Here is a 23,322-nt window from a genome sequence, read left to right as displayed (position 1 = left end):
AGCTTCGGGAGGGTGGACATCCTAGCTCCTCAACTCAGAAAAGCTTTAGATGAGATCCAAACAAAGGTTGGGTTGGACCCTCGAAACATTAGCCTCAGAGCTGAGGAACAAGACATTCGGGAGAAGTTCACCTGGACAGCCAAGCAGGAGGAGAGTCTGTTTCATCAAAAATCCAGAGTTGAGTGGTTAAATCTTGGTGACTCTAATACTGAGTATTTTCACTCTGCCATGTCCATGCGAAGAAACCAGAACCAGATTCAGGCGATTGAAGACTATAACAGAGAGATCTGTACTGAACCCAAGGGAATTGCTGACATTCTGGTTAACCACTTCTCTTGCTTGCTAAACCACAATATCCCCATGATTGGAGATCTTCTTGAACCTCAGTATAAGCTGTCTCCTGATGATGCCCAAGACCTTGTTAGGCCTTTCAAGGCCGAGGAGATAAAGGAGGTGGTTTTCAAATGTGATGGGAATCGGGCCCCTGGCCCTGATGGTTTTAATGGGGCCTTCTTTAAGCACTTCTGGTACCTAATCGGGGAAGAGGTAACTGAAGCTATCCAGTATTTCTTTCGATCTGGCAACCTCCTTCCTGCCTTCAACACCACTTTTATAGCCCTGATTCCAAAATGTAGTGGAGCCTTCTCCCCCAACCATTTTAGACCCATCTGCTTGTGCGATTTCTTCTATAAAATCATAACCAAGCTTATGGCTTATAGATTAAGCAAAATTTTGAACCAGATTGTCAGCCCCAATCAGTTTGCCTTCATCAAGGATCGATTAATCCAAGATACCGTCCTCCTCACTCATGATCTATGTCATAACTTCCACAAGGTTTCCAACACTAAAGCCATATGTTTAAAGCTAGACCTGAAAAAAGCTTATGATTATGTTATTCATGGAGCTCTCCTTGGCTTCCCCCCTATGTGGTGCACCTGGATTTCTAAGTGCATTGCCTCTCCTTCATTCTCGGTTCTTCTCAATGGATCCCCGAAGGGATTCTTTCAGTCCACTAATGGGCTAAGACAAGGGGACCCCCTGTCCCCTCTGCTATTCTGCCTGGTAATGGAAATCTTCTCCTGCATGCTGAATTCTGTTCAAGCCATGGGTAAAATAAAAACTCCGTTTTCCAAAGGAAATCTCAATATAAACCATGTCATGTATGCTGATGATGTAATCTGTTGCAGGTATTAAAGACTGCCTCCAATCCTTCAAGCTCATTTCTGGTCTTGATGTCAACGTTCAGAAAAGTGAAGCTTTCCTATCCGGCACTACTGACCAACTCAAGAACCAGATCTGCGCCTCCCTTTGCATCAATGAAGGATCGCTCCCAATTAAATACCTGGGCCTCCCCCTGATTACCAAGAGGCTATCTAGCCAAGATTGCCAACCATTATTAACCAAAATTCGGCGTAGGTTGGGCATGTAGAATAACAAAAAGCTATCCAGGGCAGGGAGAATCGAACTGATCAAAGCTGTCCTCACCTCTTTCCAGATATACTGGTCTGCAACCTACAACATCCCCATGGAAATTCTGCTCGAGATCGAGAAAATGTTTCGAAACTTCCTTTGGGGGGGGACTAACCATCATAAAAAGTACTATCCAATTGCTTGGGACTCGGTCTGTCGGCCAAAAAAAGAAGGTGCTGTGGGGATCCGCAGAGTTGTTGACATCAACAAAGCCTCCCAATTGAAACTCCTCTGGCACATTGTTCATAACAGGACATCCCTGTGGGTTAGATGGTTTAAAGTCAAATACCTAAAGAAAAGTAATTTCTGGATTAGACCTATGCCTTCCAACCCGGCCTAGGGGGTGAGAAGTATATTCAACTGCAGAGATTTGGCAAAGTCTTACCTTTGCTACTGTGTGGGCAAAGGCAGAAATTTTGATTTTTGGACTGACCCGTGGCATCTGGATGGACCCGTCCAATCTCTAACATCTGAAAGGGAGCTATACTGCTAACTAAGAAGATATCTATAGAATGTATGAAGCAGGATGGGAGTTGGGATCACATAACACACCAGGCTCATTTGTCCCAAATCAAAAAGATTATGAAAATAGGGCTTTACTCCAACAAGGATGCTGACAGAATTATTTGGAAGGACAACCCAAATGGGAAATTTTCTCTCAGATCAGCTTGGAACCAAAGTAGAACCCGATGCGCTGAGGTTCCTTGGTTCAAGACTGTCTGGAATAAAGGCCATATCCCTAGACACAGCTTCACCACCTGGCAAGCAATGCACAACAGACTCAGTACTCGGGACAGGCTCTTCTTCCTCGGCTCAAACAGAGACCTCAGTTGTCTTCTCTGTAAAGCTGAGCCTGAATTTGTAAATCATCTGTTCTTTCAATGCTCCTACTCGGCCTGGATTTGGAGGTCTATTCTATGGAGGTGTGGGTACAGGAGGAAACCTCAAAAGACCCTCTTACAGGAAGAACTGTGGATCCGGGAAAAGTTTAAAGGGGATGGGCAGGCCACCTCGATTATGCGGATTAGTTTCTGTGTGGTGGTGTACACGATCTGGAGAGAAAGAAATAGCCAGCTGCACGGGAAACCTCCTTGCCATAAGACCAGTACCCTCCAAAGATGCATCAGGTTAATTCATTCTAGGCTCGCTCATCTTCAACTTGGTGATGTTATGAGCAGGAAAAATGTTGCAACTGCTGCAAATTTTGGTTTACCTAGCTTCCAAGTGAAGACCGATGCTGTTTTCTGCTCCTGGACCAGGCCGGAACACAGTTTTATCAAGCTCAATACTGATGCTGCTGTTCAGAATGGAAAGGGTGGAATTGGGGGTTTAATTTGAAACTCTGCGGGGGAGGTTCATGTCGTGTTCTCTATTCGGTTGGGCTGTGAGGAGATCCATATTCTGGAAATAAAAGCCATCCTCCATGGCATCAGACTCGCTCGCACGGGAGGGCATGAATCCATCTGGATCGAATCCGATTCTTTGACCGCGGTGAATGTGATCTTAGAGAAGTGGGAGTGTCCCTGGAAAGCCATTCCAATTGTTGAAGAAATTCGTGACGCCCTCCTAAAAACTCAGAACTGGAAATTGTCCCATACTTGGAGAGAAGCGAATGGGGCTGCGGACTTTCTGTCAAAGCCAGACTGCTGTTGCGAAGGGGCTGCCCTCCCCCCTTCTAGTATTCCCCCAAAGCTTAGGGATATCCTGGATCTGGATGCAGCCGGCCATATTTACCCTCGATTGTAAGGTTCTCTTAGTGGCCCACAGATCCGTAGTGACGGTCAGTGTTGTGGTTAGGTGTTGGTGTTGGGGTGCTATCTGTAACCCAACTTGTGGTATTTTTCTGCAATGCTCTTTGATTTTCCTTTTGGCTATATGCCTTGTTGCCCTTCTAGCCCCCCTATGTAATCCTTTTTCATTGGTTTTATTCTAGCCGGTCGGGGTCTGCCTAACCCCAGCTTACCAATAAAAAAAAAAAAATCTTATCCTCACCTCAAAACATGGCTAAAAGCTCCTTGACCCCATCTCTAGGGCCTCCTATTGCTAAAAATTGAGGTTTTGAAAAGTTTCTAAAATAAGAAACTTTCTATTTTTCAATCTTCTTACTTTATTAACTAAATCTAAGATTCAATACCATCTCGTCCTGATCTCAAAACTTCGCAAAAACCTTATTAACACTATCTCGAGGATTTCCCACGTCTAAAAGATGGATGTTTTTTAAAGTTTCTAAAATAATAAACTTTCTATTTCTTCAATCTCCACTTCATCAACTAAATCTAAGATTCAATACCATCTAATCCTCATCTCAAAATGTTGCTAAAATTTCTTTGACACCATCTCTAGGGTTTACTAAGTATAAAAGTTTGAGGTTTTATAAAGTTTCTAAAATAGGAAACTTCTTTTTCTTTCAATCTCCATCATTCATCAACTAAATCTAAGATTCAGTACCCTCTATTCTCATCTCAAAACTTTGCCAAAAGCTCCTTCACACCATCTGTCGAGTTTCCAATGTCTCAAAGATGGGTGTTTTATAAAGTTTCTAAAATAACAAACTTTCTATTTTTCAATCTCCATCCTTCATCAGCTAAATCTAAGATTCAATACAATCTCATCATCAATCCAAAACTTGGCTAAAAGCTCATTGACACCATCTCTAGGGTCAGCTATGTCTAAACGTGTGGACCCCGATCCGAGAGATGCGGTGAGGGACGTGCCCCCACGCGAGTCAGTCTCAAGATCATCCACGTGAATGGAGAGCTCTACCAAGGAACTCTCGAAAGAAATGCCCCTCACAGCATGAGTGGTGATATAAAAGGTGAGATACCTCTCGATTCGAGGACTAGCCCAGATTCGAGGCGTATCTTAAACAAAGAAGAGTCGCCATCCAAGGAAGTGGGCCAAGGATCCCATACTATGCTCTGTTGCAACGGATAACCAGAGATTATAAAAAGAGGGTTCGTGCCTGGTTACGAACTTGGAAGGTCTAAAGAGCACCTCATCCGCCCAAGTGTAAACACCTGGTCTCTTATGCCATTTATTTAATGATTTTGAAGAGTTTTGGGCGAAAGTCATATGAAATGGGAATCAATATCTCCTAGAAGACGTCTATCTAATCATGCATGTCTCGGAGATGAAAATAATAAGCATACATAAGATAAATGAAATAAGTGTCACCTGAGAATAACTAGGTTATGAATGTCATACCTAATTGGTGTCTAAGTTCTGGTGTGCAAACACATGCATGTTACAGTTAAAGGTATAGGATCTGTACATGAAAGTAAGAAAATACAGCAAAACACACAACACAATTCAATTATATACATGACTGGACAAAATGAGTCCTAACTCTAATGCGACCTGACTCGGACCAAGATGGCCGTCCATCCCAGCTGCTCTACGTATCCCGGCCTCGGGAAGAATCGGAGTCAACGTAGTTCGATGCCCTATTCTAAACTACTATGCCTAACCATCTAGAACCGCTATCCTAGACTCAATTCCACTAGACTCGACTGATTTTTAAAGCTTTTTTGTACAATTGCTTAAGTTCATGTGAGTTGTAATTTTTAGGACTCTATATGCCCTAACTAATGCAAGTTGGTTAGCCTTAAGCTAATGCAGGTGGGCCCTACATCTTACGTGTATCTAAGCTATGCAACCTAAGGAAAACCATGGGTTGGTTATATGCTTCCTAGTCTAGCCATCGATTTGACTAAGTGTCTAACCGATCAACTTGAGGCCTCCTAACTCTAGGGACACTCATACGACAGGACACACCATATCAACAAATCAGGACAGACTCCTAACTCTAAAACACCCCAATCAAACTAGGACAGACTCCTAACTCTAGGGGAAGATCTTTTTGAAAAAGGTTTGAATATTTTTGTATTTTTTTGAATGTTTGAAATGTTTATTTTTTAAAGGTTTGGCTGGACTTGGGATATGAATCCCAAGCTGCACTACGTACCTCGTGGAAGAGGATCAAGCCAACGTAGTTCGGAAAAGAATTCCTAACTACTCTCCTATGACTCAAGGTTTTTGAGATTTTTGGTTTTTCAGATGTTTTTGTTGTTTTTAAGTGTTTTTGACTCAAGGGGGACAAATCCTATCATCATAAGGGGAGGACAGACTCCTGAATATCCCGCAAAGGTTGGACAGCATCCTATGCTTTGCGAGGAAAAAGAATAGAAACACAGCTCTACGAGGGTTGGACAGCATCCTATACCTTGCAAGAGCGGATAGAAAAACACATGATTTGATAAGAGGTAGAATAGAATCCTAACCCCTATGATGATAGGACTGACTCCCTAGACTAAGGACGGATTCCTATGCTAGTGGACTATCAAACTAAGATAAAGCTCACAAGTAATAAGGAAAAAGAGACCTTGTGCATATTTGGCAAAGGTAAAAACACCCAGCCGGGCCGGACAGCTACCTAGCCCTAGGGTGCAACAAATGTGCAACCCAATACCCATAAGGGTAGGGGTATGATGCCAAGCCGAGTAGGGTGTTCTCCCAAAAACCAAAAGACGCACAAAGAGGAGGTTTAGCAAGAAAATGAGACTAGGTAAGTCTCTTAGACACAGAGGTAGGATAGAGAAAAATGCTAACAAGACTAGGCAAGTCTCCTAGACACAGAGATGAGATAGAGAAAAATGCTAGCAAGACTGGGCAAGTCTCCTAGGATGGGCTTCAAGTAACCTTATCATCGCCTAAACAATGATAAGAAAATGACATAACTGACAGACCAAGTTGGTCTTCGACTAGAAGAGGGCTTAAGACCTGTGAGACTAGAGGTAGTCTCCTAGGAGTTGACTCAGGTTGATTCATTAATGAGACAATGCCTGTCTTCAAAGATTTGGATCTAAAAGACTAGGCAAGTCTTTTGAGAAAATGGAATGCTATTTGGACTGTGCAAGTCCCCCTAGAGATGGGCTTGGGATGACTCCTTCATAGCCCTTGCAACGAGAGGGAATTCTAGTATCTAAAGAATTTTAACAGAAATCTATAAGACTGTGTTAGTCTATCAAAGAGAGAAGAAAAGGCTACCAGATAATCGCAAATTTCATTCTAAAAATAAATCAAGTGCTAAGCAAAGAAGAATTTTCAATAAAAAGAATATACAATCTATAGCAATCATAAAATGATAAATAACATTAATTAGTCCAGACCAGCCGCTGGATAGCCTAATAAAGTAAAAGAAAAACAATATCGAACACTTCTATGCCCAATCACAAACACCACCCCAATATGGGGATGAAATCAGATGATGCTAAAGTAATCATCTGATATCATATACACATGATAATATTTCTAATCCCGCCTTGAGATCAGACAGTACTCATGTCGATAATATCGAATAGAGTAGTCATCTGATCTCCTTCTTCCTATTAAACAATTCATTTAAATAAAAGAGAGACAAGTATAATAAGCTTTGAGATAATCTCACCTGAACAATCCATTTATCTTCAGAATCTAACTCAAAACTTAAAAACTTTTATCAAATCATATAAGCATCACAACATTTCATTCATTGCAACCCACTCTGGACATTCTAACCTTGTACAAACAGTTCTTATCGTACAAACAAAATACTTAAGTTTAAAATATACAACATACAAAATAAAAAATAAAACACTCATTTGATTTTGACTATGACAATATAAAAAAATTCTTTTTGCAGACATAAAAAAAAATACTCTCCTAATCTAATGAAATCACTTCCTTTTGCATAGGAGAAATTGAAAAGCCACAAGGGTAAAAGAATCTATAAATCTATGGATTTCTAACTAATTTTATAACTTATTTAAAAATCTAATTTTCCATTGTTGGTGACTGAATTGGATACCAAAGGTATAAATTTCAACACATGCTCTAATAATGGAACACGAGGACATATCAGTTGTAGCCACCACCATCAAGATAAATCTGTATTGATTACAAAGAGTGGGCAGGCTATTTTCAAAGCATAATAAAATAGACAAGTGCAATGTTATTATAACTTCCTTAAGAAAGTCACTGTATAAGATAAAAGAAGACTAATTGTTCGGTCCTTTTGCAAGTGATACCAGGCTTGGTCTCTTTTCTACTTGAGGTAAGGGCTGTTAATATTAAAAAGAGCGTAAATACCAAAGGGGCAAGAGAGTTGTACATATCAAAATGGTGATGGCTGCAAATATCAAAGATGAGATGGTGGCAAATATCAAAGAGGATGAGGGGCTGCAAATATCAAAGGTGAGATGGCTGCCATATCAAATAGGGTATGAGGGCTGTCCATATCAAACAGGGACGAGGGCTGTGCATAGCAAATGGAATGGGGCTGTGCATATCAAATGGGACATGAGGGCTGTCCATATCAATTGGGATAAGGGCTGTCCATATCAAATAGGGTATGAAGGCTGTGCATAGCAAATGGAATGGGGCTGAAATTATCAAATGGGACATGAGGGCTGTACATATCAAATGGAATGGGGCTGAAATTATCAAATGGGATGAGGCTGTATATATCAAATGGGACATGATGGCTGTACATGTTAAATGGAATGGGGCTGAAATTATCAAATGGGATGTGAGGGTCGTACATATTAAATGGAATGGGGCTGAAATTATCAAATGGGATGTGAGGGCTGCCAATTGTGTAATTACACATAAATAAATATCAATTAACAAATGAGCTTAGAATGCACAGCCTTATCAACAATATTTGAAATAAATATTAATTACTCTCAATCACAGTCACTTGGCCCTAAAAAAAAAAAACATTTTCTTAATAACTTTCAATCAAGGAGGAATGAAAACCGGAGAATGCTCTTACCAAAATGTAAGTAGTCTCAATGCCCAGCCAAAAGCAAATACGTACAATGCACGACATCACGGCAAAACAATTATATGGACAAACATACATGGCAATTAAACTCCATGTGGATAAAATAAAAAATAAAAAAAATAATGATTCAAGTCAAAACCAATTATTTGGAATTCAATTGATTGTATCATTCAAGTATCTCCCAAACAGCAGCTCTGTATATTTCATCTACACAAATGAGTTCCGATTTCAAATAATGCGTCTTTGCATTTTGATGAGAAGAAAATAGTGGAAATAAATTAACAATGTAAGAATTGAGAAGGAAAACTAAAGAAATTAGACGTGGGGCTTTGAATTCTTAAGGTCTGTTAGGAGATGTTAAGATGTAGGGGGTATTCATATTATGAAAGGACATCTATCAAAATTAAATGATTAAACAGGAAACCACAACAGCTCAAATGTCAATCCCCTGTTTCTGTTCTCCAAGACTAATTTTTTTTTTTTTTACAACTACAATCTAAAAATTTATACAAATTTGTCTTGTCCGCTTACCACTATACCAACAGACAACAACAATCATATTTTTTTTTACACAAATTAGTAAAAACGACACTATGGAAAACTAATAGAAATCATGAAGCAGTCAAATATAATTATACATGTTAGTATCATTTATAGAACCTATATATTAATAAAATAAACTTTAAACCATAGATCATTTTGACCAATATCATGAGGAACAACATCAAGTACCCTTCTTAAGACCTACTTTTCATCATATAGAATTTTCATTTTTTTTTTTAGGATCATACATCAAAACTGCTACAGCAAAGTCTCTGTGTAAATTTGGGGAATAACATAACTAATGTAAAAGAAGACTGGAAATGGATATCATATATGTGATCTACATATAGTACTTAAACTCCTTCAAGATAGAGGAATCGGCCAATTTTTTTTATTTTTTTTTACCTTTTGAAACAGAAATGTATTAAAGACAGATGATGTAACTCAACTGAGTATTTTCTCAAGTAAAATTATGCCTTAAGTTCAGATTTTAAGCCAAATCCTCAAGATAAATAAGCACTCAATCGACAGGAAGCAAGAAAACAGAGTGACGTAATCAAAACACATAGAACTCACAGAATGCTAGCTTTACATTATCTTATTAAACTCTACAAATATAAAAATATGATTGTTAAAAAGGATGAAATTTTTAGCTAGAATTGCAAGAAAAACTTCTGTCGTTTTCATTCTATCCGAACCTATATAATCATAAGACACGATGCAAAAATAAAATAAAATAACTTTTATAAACCTGTAACTTCATACACAGCATTATTTAAGCCAGAATGCATTTTTTCTACTAAAATATGAGCCTCATTCTAATCTTCACAAATCATTAAGGTCAGAAAAAAAAATCTAAAAGAACAGAGAAAAAATAAAAAATAAATAATAATTGAACATATACTTTATAGTTAAAATGACTTACCTGAGCTTTTAGTAAATATTTCTATCAAGCAAGGATGCTAAAATTTGTATAAGCCTGTTTGCCTCTCTTTTCCTTTTCGCTTTTAACTCTTCTTCTGACGAGTTTCGATCAAATCATATGCACAAAGCTCTCACAAGAAGTGAATCAAAATTGAAACACACGGATTCACACCAAAATAGACTAGATCCGAGCATACGTTTCTTGAATCTAAGATTTTAGAGCACAAATTTAAAGCTCTATTGCACAGATCTCGCCGGAGAATGAAGGATCTGATCGGAAAAATCTGAGAGCTAAGGTTAAGGTATTTAGCTTGGGAAAAGTTAGGGTTTGTAGATGAGGGAAACACAAATCTAACGGAATCAAGAGACGCAAACAGTGATATGGAAGGTATTTAACTAACAAAACATTCGGCCGAAGCTCCGATTACTTCGCCGAAGAAGAAGGATCGAACGGAAAAAATGGGTTTAGGTGAGATTTACTTTCTCTCTCTTAGACTCTTTTTTTTTTCTCTCGCTCTCTCTCTCTCTAAAAATTAGAAAATCTTGATTTTTCTCCTCCTCCTTAAAAATGAGGCCTTAGTTTGGTATTTATAGGAAAAATTGAGATTTGATATTTGCACTAAAATTGATAAGCGCACAAATGCGCGACCCCATTTGGATAATGCACCCCCCACGCTTGATAACTGCACAAACTCTGCTTGTCTTTTCCGAATTTTTTCGTCGGATTTTTCTGAAATTTTGCCAAGACATTTCTGAGGTTTTAAGGCTTCTAAAAATGTATTCAAGGGTACTTGGGGCCTTTGGCTAACTTGAATTTTCCCTAAAATACGAGGTTTTTAGGGTAAAATGAAAACCTAGTGGGCCTTCCCCTCATTTGCATTACACACACTACTTCGGTCCATTTACTAGGCAAACGAGCTATGATCTCGATGAAATTTTGCAGGGGGTTAGAAGAGACCCTAATCCAGCCTAGGGCGAAGTTTGGGACCCTAATGCTGAGATTTGGACGGATTTGGCACGAGCCGTGAAGGTTTAGGGCTTAGTCAAAATGGGGTGTCTACAAAACGACGGATGTTATATAAACTTTCTATTTTTTCAATCTCCAACCTTTATCAACAAAATCCAAGATCCAATACCATCACATCCTCATCTCAAAACTTGACTAAAAGCTCCTTAACACCATCTCTAGGATTTCCTATGTCTAAAAGATGGATATTTTATAAAGTTTCTAAAACAAGAAACTTTCTACATTTTCAATCTCCATCTTCCATCAACTAAATCTAAGAATTAAAACCATCTCATCATCATCCCAAAACTTGGCTAAAAGCTCTTTGACACCATCTCCAGGGTCTCTTATGTCTAGAAGATTGATGTTTTAGAGTTTCTAAAATAAGAAACTTTCTATTTTTTAATTCAATATCCTCTATCAACTAAATCTAAGATTCAATACCATCTCATCCTTTTCTACAAACTTGGCTAAAACTTCTTTACACCACATCGAGGGTTTTCTATGTCTAAAAGATGGATGTTTTATAAAGTTTCTAAAATAAGAAACATTGTAATTTTTCAATCTCCATCCTTCATCAACTAAATCTATAATTCAATACCATCTAATAATCATCTCAAAATGTTCCTAAAAGCTCTTTGACACCATCTCTAAGGTTTACTAACTATAAAAGTTTGATTTTTATAAAGTTTCTAAAATAGGAAACTTTTTTTTCTTTCAATCCCCATCATTCAGCAACTAAATCTAAGATTCAGTACCGTCTCATTCTCATCACAAAACTTTGCTAAAAGCTCCTTGACACCATCTCTCGAGTTTCCAATGTCTCAAAGATGGATGTTTTATAAAGTTTCTAAAATAAGAAACTTTCTATTTTTTCAATCTCCATCCTTAACCAGCAAAATCTAAGATTCAATACCATCTCATCATCAATCCAAACCTTGGCTAAAAGCTCATTGACACCATCTCTAGGGTCAGCTATGTCTAAACGATGGATGTTATATAAACTTTCTATCTTTTCAATCTCCATCCTTTATCAACAAAATCCAAGATCCAATACCATCACATCCCCATCTCAAAACTTGACTGAAAAAAAAAGCTATGTGTAAACGATGGATGTTATCTAAACTTTCTAAAATAAGAAACTTTCTAATTTTTCAATCTCCATCCTTTATCAACAAAATCCAAGATCCAATACCATCATATCCTCATCTCAAAACTTGACTGAAAGCTCCTTAACACCATCTCTAGGATTTCCTATGTCTAAAAGATGGATATTTTATAAAGTTTCTAAAATAAGAAACTTTCTACTTTTTCAATCTCCACCTTCCATCAACTAAATCTAAGATTTAAAACCATCTCATCATCATCCCAAAACTTGGCTAAAAGCTCTTTGACACCATCTCCAAGGTCTCTTATGTCTAGAAGATGGATGTTTTAGAGTTTCTAAAATAAGAAACTTTCTATTTTTTAATTCAATATCCTCTATCAACTAAATCTAAGATTCAATACCATCTCATCCCCTTCCACAAACTTGGCTTAAAGCTTCTTTACACCACATCCAGGGTTTTCTATGTCTAAAAGATAGATGTTTTATAAAGTTTCTAAACTAAGAAACTTTGTAATTTTTCAATCTCCATCCTTCATCAACTGAATCTATGACTCAATACCACCTAATCCTCATCTCAAAACTTAGCTAAAAGCACTTCGACACCATATCTAGGGTTTACAAAAAGAAAAAGATTGATATTTATAAAGTTTCTAAAATAAGAAACTTTTTATTTCTTCAATCTCTATCCTTCAGCAACTAAATCTAAGATTGAATACCTTCTCATCCTAATCTTAAAACTTGGCAAAAATCTCCTTGACACCATCTCTAGGGTTTCTTATGTCCAAAAGATGGATGTTTTATAAAGTTTCTAAAATAAGAAGCTTTTTATTTTTTCAATCTCCATCATTCATCTGCTAAATCTAAGATTCAATACCCTCTGTTTCTCAACCCAAAATGTGGCAAGAAGTTGGTTGACATCACCTCTAGGGTTTAAATACAATAAAAGGTGGTCCTTCATCAACTAAATCTAAGTTTCAATACCATCTCATCCTCACCTCAAAACATGGCTAAAAGCTCTTGGACCCCATCTCTAGGGCCTCCTATTGCTAAAAATTGAGGTTTTGAAAAGTTTCTAAAATAAGAAACTTTCTATTCTTTCAATCTTCTTACTTTATCAACTAAATCTAAGATTCAATACCATCTCGTCCTGTTCTCAAAACTTGGCAAAAAGCTTATTAACACTATCTCGAGGATTTCCCACGTCTATAAGATGGATGTTTTATAAAGTTTCTAAAATAATAAACTCTCTATTTCTTCAATTTCTATCCTTCATCAACTAAATCTAAGATTCAATACCATCTAATAATCATCTCAAAATGTTCCTAAAAGCTCTTTGACACCATCTCTAAGGTTTACTAACTATAAAAGTTTGATGTTTTATAAAGTTTCTAAAATAGGAAACTTTTTTTTTTTCAATCTCCATCATTCAGCAACTAAATCTAAGATTCAGTACCCTCTCATTCTCATCACAAAACTTTGCTAAAAGCCCCTTCACACCATCTCTCGAGCTTCCAATGTCTCAAAGATGGATGTTTTATAAAGTTTCTAAAATAAGAAACTTTCTATTTTTTCAATCTCCATCATCAGCTAAATCTAAGATTCAATACCATCTCATCATCAATCCAAAACTTGCCTATAAGCTCATTGACACCATCTCTAGGGTCAGCTATGTCTAAACGATGGATGTTATATAAACTTTCTATCTTTTCAATCTCCATCCTCTATCAACAAAATCCAAGATCCAATACCATCACATCCCCATCTCAAAACTTGACTGAAAAAAAAGCTATGTGTAAACGATGGATGTTATATAAACTTTCTAAAATAAGAAACTTTCTAATTTTTCAATCTCCTTCCTTTATCAACAAAATCCAAGATCCAATACCATCATACCCTCATCTCAAAACTTGACTAAAAGCTCCTTAACCCCATCTCTAGGATTTCCTACGTCTAAAAGATGGATATTTTATAAAGTTTCTAAAAGAAGAAACTTTCTACTTTTTCAATCTCCACCTTCCATCAACTAAATCTAAGATTTAAAACCATCTCATCATCATCCCAAAACTTGGCTAAAAGCTCTTTGACACCATCTCCAGGGTCTCTTATGTCTAGAAGATGGATGTTTTAGAGTTTCTAAAATAAGAAACTTTCTATTTTTTAATTCAATATCCTCTATCAACTAAATCTAAGATTCAATACCATCTCATCCTCTTCTACAAACTTGGCTAAAAGCTTTTTTACACCACATCCAGGGTTTTCTATGTCTAAAAGATGGATGTTTTATAAAGTTTTTAAACTAAGAAACTTTGTAATTTTTCAATCTCCATCCTTCATCAACTAAATCTATGATTCAATACCACCTAATCCTCATCTCAAAACTTAGCTAAAAGCACTGCGACACCATATCTAGGGTTTACAAAAAGTAAAAGATTGATATTTATAAAGTTTCTAAAATAAGAAACTTTTTATTTCTTCAATCTCTATCCTTCAGCAACTAAATCTAAGATTGAATACCCTCTGTTTCTCAACCCAAAATGTGGCTAGAAGTTGGTTGACATCACCTCTAGGGTTTAAATACCATAAAAGGTGGTCCTTCATCAACTAAATCTAAGTTTCAATACCATCTCATCATCACCTCAAAACATGGCTAAAAGCTCCTTGACCCCATCTCTACGGCCTCCTATTGCTAAAAATTGAGGTTTTGAAAAGTTTCTAAAATAAGAAACTTTCTATTCTTTCAATCTTCTTACTTTATCAACTAAATCTAAGATTCAATACCATCTCGTCCTGATCTCAAAACTTGGCAAAAAGCTTATTAACACTATCTCAACGATTTCCCACATCTATAAGATGGATGTTTTATAAAGTTTCTAAAATAATAAACTTCCTATTTCTTCAATCTCCATCCTTCATCAACTAAATCTAAGAATCAATACCATCTAATAATCATCTCAAAATGTTCCTAAAAGCTCTTTGACACCATCTCTAAGGTTTACTAACTATAAAAGTTTGATGTTTTATAAAGTTTCTAAAATAGGAAACTTTTTTTTCTTTCAATCTCCATCATTCAGCAACTAAATCTAAGATTCAGTACCCTCTCATTCTCATCACAAAACTTTGCTAAAAGCTCCTTCACACCATCTCTCGAGTTTCCAATGTCTCAAAGATGGATGTTTTATAAAGTTTCTAAAATAAGAAGCTTTCTATTTTTTCAATCTCCATCATTCATCTGCTAAATCTAAGATTCAATACCCTCTGTTTCTCAACCCAAAATGTGGCTAGAAGTTGGTTGACATCACCTCTAGGGTTTAAATACCATAAAAGGTGGTCTTTCATCAACTAAATCTAAGTTTCAATACCATCTCATCCTCACCACAAAACATGGCTAAAAGCTCCTTGACCCCATCTCTAGGGCCACCTATTGCTAAAAATTGAGGTTTTGAAATGTTTCTAAAATAAGAAACTTTCTGTTCTTTCAATCTTCTCACTTTATCAACTATATCTAAGATTCAATACCATCTCGTCATGATCTCAAAACTTGGCAAAAAGCTTATTAACACTATCTCGAGGATTTCCCACGTCTAAAAGATGGATGTTTAATAAAGTTTCTAAAATAATAAACTTTCTATTTCTTCAATCTCCATCCTTCATCAACTAAATCTAAGATTCAATACCATCTAATAATCATCTCAAAATGTTCCTAAAAGCTCTTTCACACCATCTCTAAGGTTTACTAACTATAAAAGTTTGATGTTTTATAAAGTTTCTAAAATAAGAAACTTTCTATTTTTTCAATCTCCATCATCAGCTAAATCTAAGATTCAATACCATCTCATCATCAATCCAAAACTTGGCTAAAAGCTCATTGACACCATCTCTAGGGTCAGCTATGTCTAAACGATGGATGTTATATAAACTTTCTATCTTTTCAATCTCCATCCTTTATCAACAAAATCCAAGATCCAATACCATCACATCCCCATCTCAAAACTTGAGTGAAAAAAAAAGCTATGCGTAAACGATGGATGTTATATAAACTTTCTAAAATAAGAAACTTTCTAATTTTTCAATCTCCATCCTTCATCAACAAAATCCAAGATCCAATTCCATCATACCCTCATCTCAATAATTGACTGAAAGCTCCTTAACACCATCTCTAGGCTTTCCTATGTCTAAAAGATGGATATTTTATATAGTTTCTAAAAGAAGAAACTTTCTACTTTTTCAATCTCCACCTTCCATCAACTAAATCTAAGATTTAAAACCATCTCATCATCATCCCAAAACTTGGCTAAAAGCTCTTTGACACCATCTCCAGGGTCTCTTATGTCTAGAAGATGGATGTTTTAGAGTTTCTAAAATAAGAAACTTTCTATTTTTTAATTCAATATCCTCTATCAACTAAATCTAAGATTCAATACCATCTCATCCTCTTCTACAAACTTGGCTAAAAGCTTCTTTACACCACATCCAGGATTTTCTATGTCTAAAAGATGGATGTTTTATAAAGTTTCTAAACTAAGAAACTTTGTAATTTTTCAATCTCCATCCTTCATCAACTAAATCTATGATTCAATACCACCTAATCCTCATCTCAAATCTTAGCTTAAAGCACTTCGACACCATATCTAGGGTTTACAAAAAGTAAAAGATTGATATTTATAAAGTTTCTAAACTAAGAAACTTTTTATTTCTTCAATCTCTATCCTTCAGTAACTAAATCTAAAATTGAATACCCTCTCATCCTAATATTAAAACTTGGCAAAAAACTCCTTCACACCATCTCTAGGGTTTCTTTTGTCCAAAAGATCGATGTTTTATAAAGTTTCTAAAATAAGAAGCTTTCTATTTTTTCAATCTCCATCATTCATCAGCTAAATCTAAGATTCAAAACCCTCTGTTTCTCAACCCAAAATGTGGCTAGAAGTTGGTTGACATCACCTCTAGGGTTTAAATACCATAAAAGGTGGTCCTTCATCAACTAAATCTAAGTTTCAATACCATCTCATCCTCACCTCAAAACATGGCTAAAAGCTCCTTGACCCATCTCTAGGGCCTCCTATTGCTAAAAATTGAGGTTTTGAAAAGTTTCTAAAATAAGAAACTTTCTATTCTTTCAATCTTCTTACTTTATCACCTAAATCTAAGATTCAATACCATCTCGTCCTGATCTCAAAACTTGGCAAAAAGTTTATTAACACTATCTCGAGGATTTCCCACGTCTATAAGATGGATGTTTTATAAAGTTTCTAAAATAATAAACTTTCTATATTTTCAATCTCCATCCTTCATCAACTAAATCTAAGATTCAATATCATCTAATAATCATCTCAAAATGTTCCTAAAAGCTCTTTGACACCATCTCTAAGGTTTACTAACTATAAAAGTTTGATGTTTTATAAAGTTTCTAAAATAGGAAACTTTTTTTTCTTTCAATCTCCATCATTCAGCAACTAAATCTAAGATTCAGTACCCTCTCATTCTCATCACAAACCTTTGCTAAAAGCTCCTTCACACCATCTCTCGAGTTTCCAATGTCTCAAAGATAGATGTTTTATAAAGTTTCTAAAATAAGAAACTTTCTATTTTTTCAATCTCCATCATCAGCTAAATCTAAGATTCAATACCATATCATCATCAATCCAAAACTTGGCTAAAAGCTCATTGACACCATCTCTAGGGTCAGCTATGTCTAAACGATGGATGTTATATTCTATCTTTTCAATCTCCATCCTTTATCAACAAAATCCAAGATCCAATACCATCACATCCCCATCTCAAAACTTGACTGAAAAAAAAAGCTATGTGTAAACGATGGATGTTATATATAACTTTCTAAAATAAGAAACTTTCTAATTTTTCAATCTCCATCCTTTATCAACAAAATCCAAGATCCAATACCATCATACCCTCATCTCAAAACTTGACCGAAAGCTCCTTAACACCATCTCTAGGATTTCCAATGTCTAAAAGATGGATATTTTATAAAGTTTCTAAAAGAAGAAACTTTCTACTTTTTCAATCTCCACCTTCAATCAACTAAATCTAAGATTAAAAACCATCTCATCATCATCCCAAAAGTTGGCTAAAAGCTCTTTGACACCATCTCCAGGGTCTCTTATGTCTAGAAGATGGATGTTTTAGAGTTTCTAAAATAAGAAACTTTATATTTTTTAATTCAATATCCTCTATCAACTAAATCTAAGATTCAATACCATCTCATCCTCTTTTACAAACTTGGCTAAAAGCTTCTTTACAGCACATCCAGGATTTTCTTTGTCTAAAAGATGGATGTTTTATAAAGTTTCTAAACTAAGAAACTTTGTAATTTTTCAATCTCCATCCTTCATCAACTAAATCTATGATTCAATACCACCTAATCCTCGTCTCAAAACATAGCTAAAAGCACTTCGACACCATATCTAGGGTTTACAAAAAGTAAAAGATTGATATTTATAAAGTTTCTAAAATAAGAAACTTTTTATTTCTTCAATCTCTATCCTTCAGCAACTAAATCTAAGATTGAATACCCTCTCATCCTAATCTTAAAACTTGGCAGAAAACTCCTTGACACCATCTCTAGGGTTTCTTATGTCCAAAAGATGGATGCTTTATAAAGTTTCTAAAATAAGAAGCTTTCTATTTTTTCAATCTCCATCATTCATCTGCTAAATCTAAGATTCAATACCCTCGGTTTCTCAACCCAAAATGTGGCTAGAAGTTGGTTGACATCACCTCTAGGGTTTAAATACCATAAAAGGTTGTCCTTCATCAACTAAATCTAAGTTTCAATACCATCTCATCCTCACCTCAAAACATGGCTAAAAGCTCCTTGATCCCATCTCTAGGGCCTCCTATTGTTAAAAATTGAGGTTTTGAAAAGTTTCTAAAATAAGAAACTTTCTATTCGTTCAATCTTCTTACTTTATCAACTAAATCTAAGATTCAATACCATCTCGTCCTGATCTCAAAAGTTAGCAAAAAGATTATTAACACTATCTCGAGGATTTCCCACGTCTAAAAAATGAATGTTTTATAAAGTTTCTAAAATAATAAACTTTCTATTTCTTCAATCTCCATCATTCATCAACTAAATCTAAGATTCACTACCCTCTAATAATCATCTCAAAATGTTCCTAAAAGCACTTTGACACCATCTCTAGGGTTTACTAACTATAAAAGTTTGATGTTTTATAAAGTTTCTAAAATAGGAAACTTTTTTTTCTTTCAATCTCCATCATTCAGCAACTAAATCTAAGATTCAGTACCCTCTCATTCTCATCACAAAACTTTGCTAAAAGCTCCTTCACACCATCTCTCGAGTTTCCAATGTCTCAAAGATGGATGTTTTATAAAGTTTCTAAAAGAAGAAACTTTCTATTTTTTCAATCTCCATCATCAGCTAAATCTAAGATTCAATACCATCTCATCATCAATCCAAAACTTGGCTAAAGGCTCACTGATACCATCTCTAGGGTCAGGTATGTCTAAACGATGGATGTTATATAAACATTCTGTCTTTTCAATCTCCATCCTCTATCAACAAAATCCAAGATCCAATACCATCATATCCTCATCTCAAAACTTGACTGAAAGCTCCTTAACACCATCTCTAGGATTTCCTATGTCTAAAAGATGGATATTTAATAAAGTTTCTAAAAGAAGAAACTTTCTACTTTTTCAATCTCCACCTTCCATCAAATAAATCTAAGATTTAAAACCATCTCATCATCATCCCAAAACTTGGCTAAAAGTTCTTTGACACCATCTCCAGGGTCTCTTATGTCTAGAAGATGGATGTTTTAGAGTTTCTAAAATAAGAAACTTTCTATTTTTTAATTCAATATCCTCTATCAACTAAATCTAAGATTCAATACCATCTCATCCTCTTCTACAAACTTGGCTAAAAGCTTCTTTACACCACATACAGGGTTTTCTATGTCTAAAAGATGGATGTTTTATAAAGTTTCTAAACTAAGAAACGTTGTAATTTTTCAATCTCCATCCTTGATCAACTAAATCTATGATTCAATACCACCTAATCCTCATCTCAAAACTTAGCTAAAAGCACTCCGACACCATATCTAGGGTTTACAAAAAGTAAAAGATTGATATTTATAAAGTTTCTAAAATAAGAAACTTTTTATTTCTTCAATCTCTATCCTTCAACAACTAAATCTAAGATTGAATACCCTCTCATCCTAATCTTAAAACTTGGCAAAAAACTCCTTGACACCATCTCTAGGGTTTCTTATGTCCAAAAGATGGATGTTTTATAAAGTTTCAAAAATAAGAAGCTTTCTATTTTTTCAATCTCCATCATTCATCTGCTAAATCTAAGATTCAATACCCTCTGTTTCTCAACCCAAAATGTGGCTAGAAGTTGGTTGACATCACCCCTAGGGTTTAAATACCATAAAAGGTGGTCCTTCATCAACTAAATCTAAGTTTCAATACCATCTCATCCTCACCTCAAAACATGGCTAAAAGCTCCTTGACCCCATCTCTATGGCCTCCTCGTGCTAAAAATTGAGGTTTTGAAAAGTTTCTAAAATAAGAAACTTTCTATTCTTTCAATCTTCTTACTTTATCAACTAATTCTAAGATTCAATACCATCTCGTCCTGATCTCAAAATTTGGCAAAAAGCTTATTAACACTATCTCGAGGATTTCCCACGTCTAAAAGATGGATGTTTTATAAAGTTTCTAAAATAATAACCTTTCTATTTCTTCAATCTCCATCCTTCATCAACTAAATCTAAGATTCAATACCATCTAATAATCATCTCAAAATGTTCTAAAAGCTCTTTGACACCATCTCTAAGGTTTACTAACTATAAAAGTTTGATGTTTTATAAAGTTTCTAAAATAGGAAACTTTTTTTTCTTTCAATCTCCATCATTCAGCAACTAAATCTAAGATTCAGTACCCTCTCATTCTCATCACAAAACTTTGCTAAAAGCTCCTTCACACCATCTTTCGAGTTTCCAATGTCTGAAAGATGGATGTTTTATAAAGTTTCTAAAATAAGAAACTTTTTATTTTTTCAATCTCCATCATCAGCTAAATCTATGATTCAATACCATCTCATCATCAATCCAAAACTTGGCTAAAAGCTCATTGACACCATCTCTAGCGTCAACTATGTCTAAACGATGGATGTTATATAAACTTTCTATCTTTTCAATCTCCATCCTTTATCAACAAAATCCAAGATCCAATACCATCACATCCCCATCTCAAAACTTGACTGAAAAAAAAGCTATGTGTAAACGATGGATGTTATATAAACTTTCTAAAGTAAGAAACTTTCTAATTTTTCAATCTACATCCTTTATCAACAAAATCCAAGATCCAATACCATCATATCCTCATCTCAAAACTTGATTGAAAGCTCCTTAACACCATCTCTAGGATTTCCTATGTCTAAAAGATGGATATTTAATAAAGTTTCTAAAACAAGAAACTTTCTACTTTTTCAATCTCCACCTTCCATCAACTAAATCTAAGATTTAAAACCATCTCATCATCATCCCAAAACTTGGCTAAAAGCTCTTTGACACCATCTCCAGGGTCTCTTATGTCTAGAAGATGGATGTTTTAGAGTTTCTAAAATAAGAACTTTCTATTTTTAATTCAATATCCTCTATCAACTAAATCTAAGATTCAATACCATCTCATCCTCTTCTACAAACTTGGCTAAAAGTTTCTTTACACCACATACAGGGTTTTCTATGTCTAAAAGATGGATGTTTTATAAAGTTTATAAACTAAGAAACTTTGTAATTTTTGAATCTCCATCCTTCATCAACTAAATCAATGATTCAATACCAGCTAATCCTCATATCAAAACTTAGCTAAAAGCACTTCGACACCATATCTAGGGTTTTAAAAAAGTAAAAGATTGATATTTATAAAGTTTCTAAAATAAGATACTTTTTATTTCTTAAATCTCTATCCTTCACCAACTAAATCTAAGATTGAATACCCTCTCATCCTAATCTTAAAACTTGGCAAAAAACTTCTTGACACCATCTCTAGGGTTTCTTATGTCCAAAAGATGGATGTTTTATAAAGTTTCTAAAATAAGAAGCTTTCTATTTTTTCAATCTCCATCATTCATCTGCTAAATCTAAGATTCAATACCCTCTGTTTCCCAACCCAAAATGTGGCTAGAAGTTGGTTGACATCATCTCTAGGGTTTCAATACCATAAAAGGTGGTCATTCATCAACCAAATCTAAGTTTCAATACCATCTCATCCTCACCTCAAAACATGGCTATAAGCTCATTGACGCCATTTCTAGGGTCTTCTATGGCTAAAAATTGATGTTTTGAAAAGTTTCTAAAATAAGAAACTTTCTATATTTTCAATCTTCTTACTTTATCAACTAAATCTAAGATTCAATACCATCTCATCCTGATCTGAAAACTTGGCAAAAAGTTTATTAACACTATCTCGAGGATTTCACACATCTAAAAGATGGATGTTTTATAAAGTTTCTAAAATAATAAACTTTCTATTTCTTCAATCTCCATCCTTCATCAACTAAATCTAACAATTAATACCATCTAATCCTCATCTCAAAATGTTGCGAAAAGCTCTTTGACACCATCTCTAGGGTTTACTAAGTATAAAATTTTGATGTTTTATAAAGTTTTTAAAATAGGAAACTTTTTTTTCTTTCAATCTCCATCATTCAGCAACTAAATCTAAGATTCAGTACCCTCTCATTCTCATCTCAAAACTTTGCTAAAAGCTCCTTGACACCATCTCTCGTGTTTCCAATGTCTCAAAGGTGGATGTTTTATAAAGTTTCTACAATAAGAAACTTTCTATTTTTTCAATCTCCATCCTTCATCAGCTAAATCTGAAGTCTTTTTCCGTGGTACTTTGCCCCTTCCCAAGCAAGAGATCCTCAAAATCCTGGGGTTCACTGAAGGAGTCCTTCCCATAAGGTATCTTGGTCTCCCATTGTTTACCTCTAGACTCTCTGCTTCTGACTGTGCGCCTCTGATCCCTAAAATTTGCAAGAAAATTGCCAGTTGGTCGAGCAAATGCCTCAGCCAAGCCGGCAGGATTGAATTAGTGAAGACTGTGCTCAACAGTTTCATGATCTTCTGGTCCTCTGCCTTTGATATTCCTAAGGGGGTCATGGACACAATAGAGAAAATCTTTCGATCCTACATCTGGGGCAGTGCTGAAGACAAAAAAAAACATCATTCTATTTCGTGGGAAGCAATGTGCAGGCCTTTAAGTGAAGGGGGTACGGGGCTACGGCTTATCAGGGAGATCAATGCTGCACTCCGAATCAAACAGGTATGGACTTTCATTTCAGGCAAGCACAACCTCTGGAACAGCTGGTTCACCCTAAAATATATCAAGTGCAAGAATTTTTGGACCATAAACACCCCTTCTAAACCATCTTGGGGGGTTAGAAGCCTCTTT

At 35.5% G+C, this 23,322-nt stretch overlaps 1 protein-coding gene across 1 annotated transcript; it reads left to right on the top strand.

The window, feature by feature from the left end:
• The first annotated feature begins 1,986 nt into the window (after positions 1-1,986).
• Positions 1,987-3,216, top strand: LOC143891198 (uncharacterized). The gene is made up of 2 exons (XM_077395831.1): positions 1,987-2,797; positions 2,885-3,216. Exons 1-2 carry the CDS (start codon positions 1,987-1,989, stop codon positions 3,214-3,216), a joined length of 1,143 nt encoding a protein of 380 aa, XP_077251946.1.
• Positions 3,217-23,322: the final 20,106 nt, after the last annotated feature.

This window comes from Tasmannia lanceolata, unplaced genomic scaffold (genome assembly GCF_043159265.1).
Source record: "Tasmannia lanceolata isolate RefF3 unplaced genomic scaffold, GAP_Taslan_0.1 ptg000013l, whole genome shotgun sequence".
Taxonomy (NCBI): domain Eukaryota; kingdom Viridiplantae; phylum Streptophyta; class Magnoliopsida; order Canellales; family Winteraceae; genus Tasmannia; species Tasmannia lanceolata.
Note: the sequence above shows the minus strand (reverse complement) of the source record. Positions and strands in the feature narration are given on the sequence as shown.